We start from the raw sequence: 2,045 nt of genomic DNA, 5'->3' as shown, positions 1-2,045 counted from the left end.
CTGGATTGATTGGGATGTGTGTCCTGGCACATGGATGGATTGGGATGTGTGTCCTGGCAGTGGATGGATTGGGACTGGTGTCCTGGCAGTGGATGGATTGGGATGGGTGTCCTTGCAGGTGGATGCAGCGCTGGGTGCTGAGGAGATGGTGGAGACTCTGACGGAGAGAAACCTGGACCTGGAGGAGAAGGTCCGGGAGCTGCGCGAGACCGTCGGGGACCTGGTAAGGCAGAATCCCCTGGGATAACAGCTGCTCCAGGGGGGCAGGATGGGGGGCTGGAGTGATGGAGCTGCCCAGCTGCGGAGCCAGCGGGATTTGGGGAAGCTCCTCACAGGGCTGGGACGCGTGTGACCGTGTCCCCCTGGTGCCGCCTCCCCGCAGGAAGCCATGAACGAGATGAACGACGAGCTGCAGGAGAACGCCCGGGAGACGGAGCTGGAGCTGCGGGAGCAGCTGGACATGGCCACGGCGCGCGTGCGCGAGGCCGAGAAGCGCGTGGAGGCGGCGCAGGAGACCGTGGCCGACTACCAGCAGACCATCAAAAAGTACCGCGAGCTCACGGCTCACCTGCAGGTGCAGCACCCCCAGCTCCTCCTGGAGCTCACCTGGTGACCAGGAGACCCGGTGGGATCATCCTCTGGGATGGTGGACAGGCTGGGGGCTGAGTGGGTTCCTCACGCAGCTTCCCCGGGGACCCCCCCTCCCAGTGCCTTCTGGGAAGAAGCTGGGAATGTTGCCCTGGAGAAGGGAAGGAGCCAGGGAGAGCTGCGAGCCCCTTGCAGGGCCTAAAGGGGCTCCAGGAGAGCTGCAGAGGGACTGGGGCCAAGGCATGGAGGGCCAGGAGGCAGGGAATGGCTTCATCCTGGAAAAGTGGAGATTTAGGTGGGATACTGGGAATCAATTCTTCCCTGTGGGGGTTATCCCAGCCGTGGGCTCAGGTCTCCTGGCACGGAAAGGAGCTGGGGAATGAGCCTGTGGATATTCCTGGATGGGAACACGCTTGATGCCTCTCCCTCCCCTCCGCCTTCACCGGGTGTTTCACAAGGATCCCTCCCAAGGATGGGGCACTGGGAGGTTTGGGGACGGGGTCGCTGAGGGTCTGGGGTCCCCGATCTCCATGTCCCCATGCCCCATCTCCCTGTGCCCAGGATGTGAACCGGGAGCTGATGAGCCAGCAGGAAGCGTCGGCGGAGAAGCAGCAGCAGCCGCCCCCGGAGATGTTTGACTTCAAGATCAAATTTGCAGAGACGAAAGCCCACGCCAAGGTAGGGCTAGCAGGAAACTCTGGATGGGCTTATCCATGCCCTGGGACCAGCTCCTGAGGCACCAGCACTGGGGTATTCCCAGAGTGGTGGCTACCCCTGGATCCCTGGCAGTGTCCAAGGCCAGGCTTGGATCCGCCTGGGATAGTGGGAGGTGTCCCTGCCCATGGATGGGGTGGGACTGGATGGGCTTTAAGGTCCTTCCATCCCAAACCATTCCAGGATTCTGGAGCCCCTCTGCTCTGGATCAGGCTGGGAGAGCTGGGAATGTTCCCTGGAGAAGGGAAGGAGCCAGGGAGAGCTGCGAGCCCCTTGCAGGGCCTAAAGGGGCTCCAGGAGAGCTGCAGAGGGACTGGGGCCAAGGCCTGGAGGGCCAGGAGGCAGGGAATGGCTTCCCAGTGGGAAAGGGGAGCTGGCACTGGGTGGGTTGGGAGACCCCAGGCAGGGGCTGAGGCATTCTCCAAGGAACAGAATTCCCACCCTTCATCCCCCTGAGCTGGGCTGTGCCAGGGAGGCTCCGGAGCAGCCGGGTGACTCAGTGTCCCCGCAGGCCATCGAGATGGAGCTGCGGCAGATGGAAGTGCAGCAGGCCAATCGCCACGTGTCCCTCCTCACCTCCTTCATGCCCGACAGCTTCCTGCGGCACGGCGGCGACCACGACTGCGTCCTGGTGCTCCTGCTCATCCCACGCCTCATCTGCAAGGTGGGAATGCCTTGGGAGAGCCTGGGCTGGGAAACGACACCTTTGTCCCCCGGGAATTGGGGATTTGGAGGGTTTGCTA

At 63.1% G+C, this 2,045-nt stretch overlaps 1 protein-coding gene across 1 annotated transcript in view; it reads left to right on the top strand.

The window, feature by feature from the left end:
- DCTN1 (dynactin subunit 1) overlaps window positions 1-2,045 on the top strand; it is a 51,114-nt gene that overhangs the window by 33,568 nt on the left and 15,501 nt on the right. Inside the window, 4 exon segments of the mRNA XM_017742383.1 lie at window positions 119-223; window positions 383-574; window positions 1,150-1,266; window positions 1,814-1,966. Of these exon segments, the coding sequence (XP_017597872.1) occupies window positions 119-223; window positions 383-574; window positions 1,150-1,266; window positions 1,814-1,966 (567 nt within the window).

Source organism: Corvus brachyrhynchos, unplaced genomic scaffold, assembly GCF_000691975.1.
Source record: "Corvus brachyrhynchos isolate BGI_N302 unplaced genomic scaffold, ASM69197v1 scaffold166, whole genome shotgun sequence".
Classification (NCBI taxonomy): domain Eukaryota; kingdom Metazoa; phylum Chordata; class Aves; order Passeriformes; family Corvidae; genus Corvus; species Corvus brachyrhynchos.
This window is presented reverse-complemented; position numbering and strand designations above follow the sequence as displayed.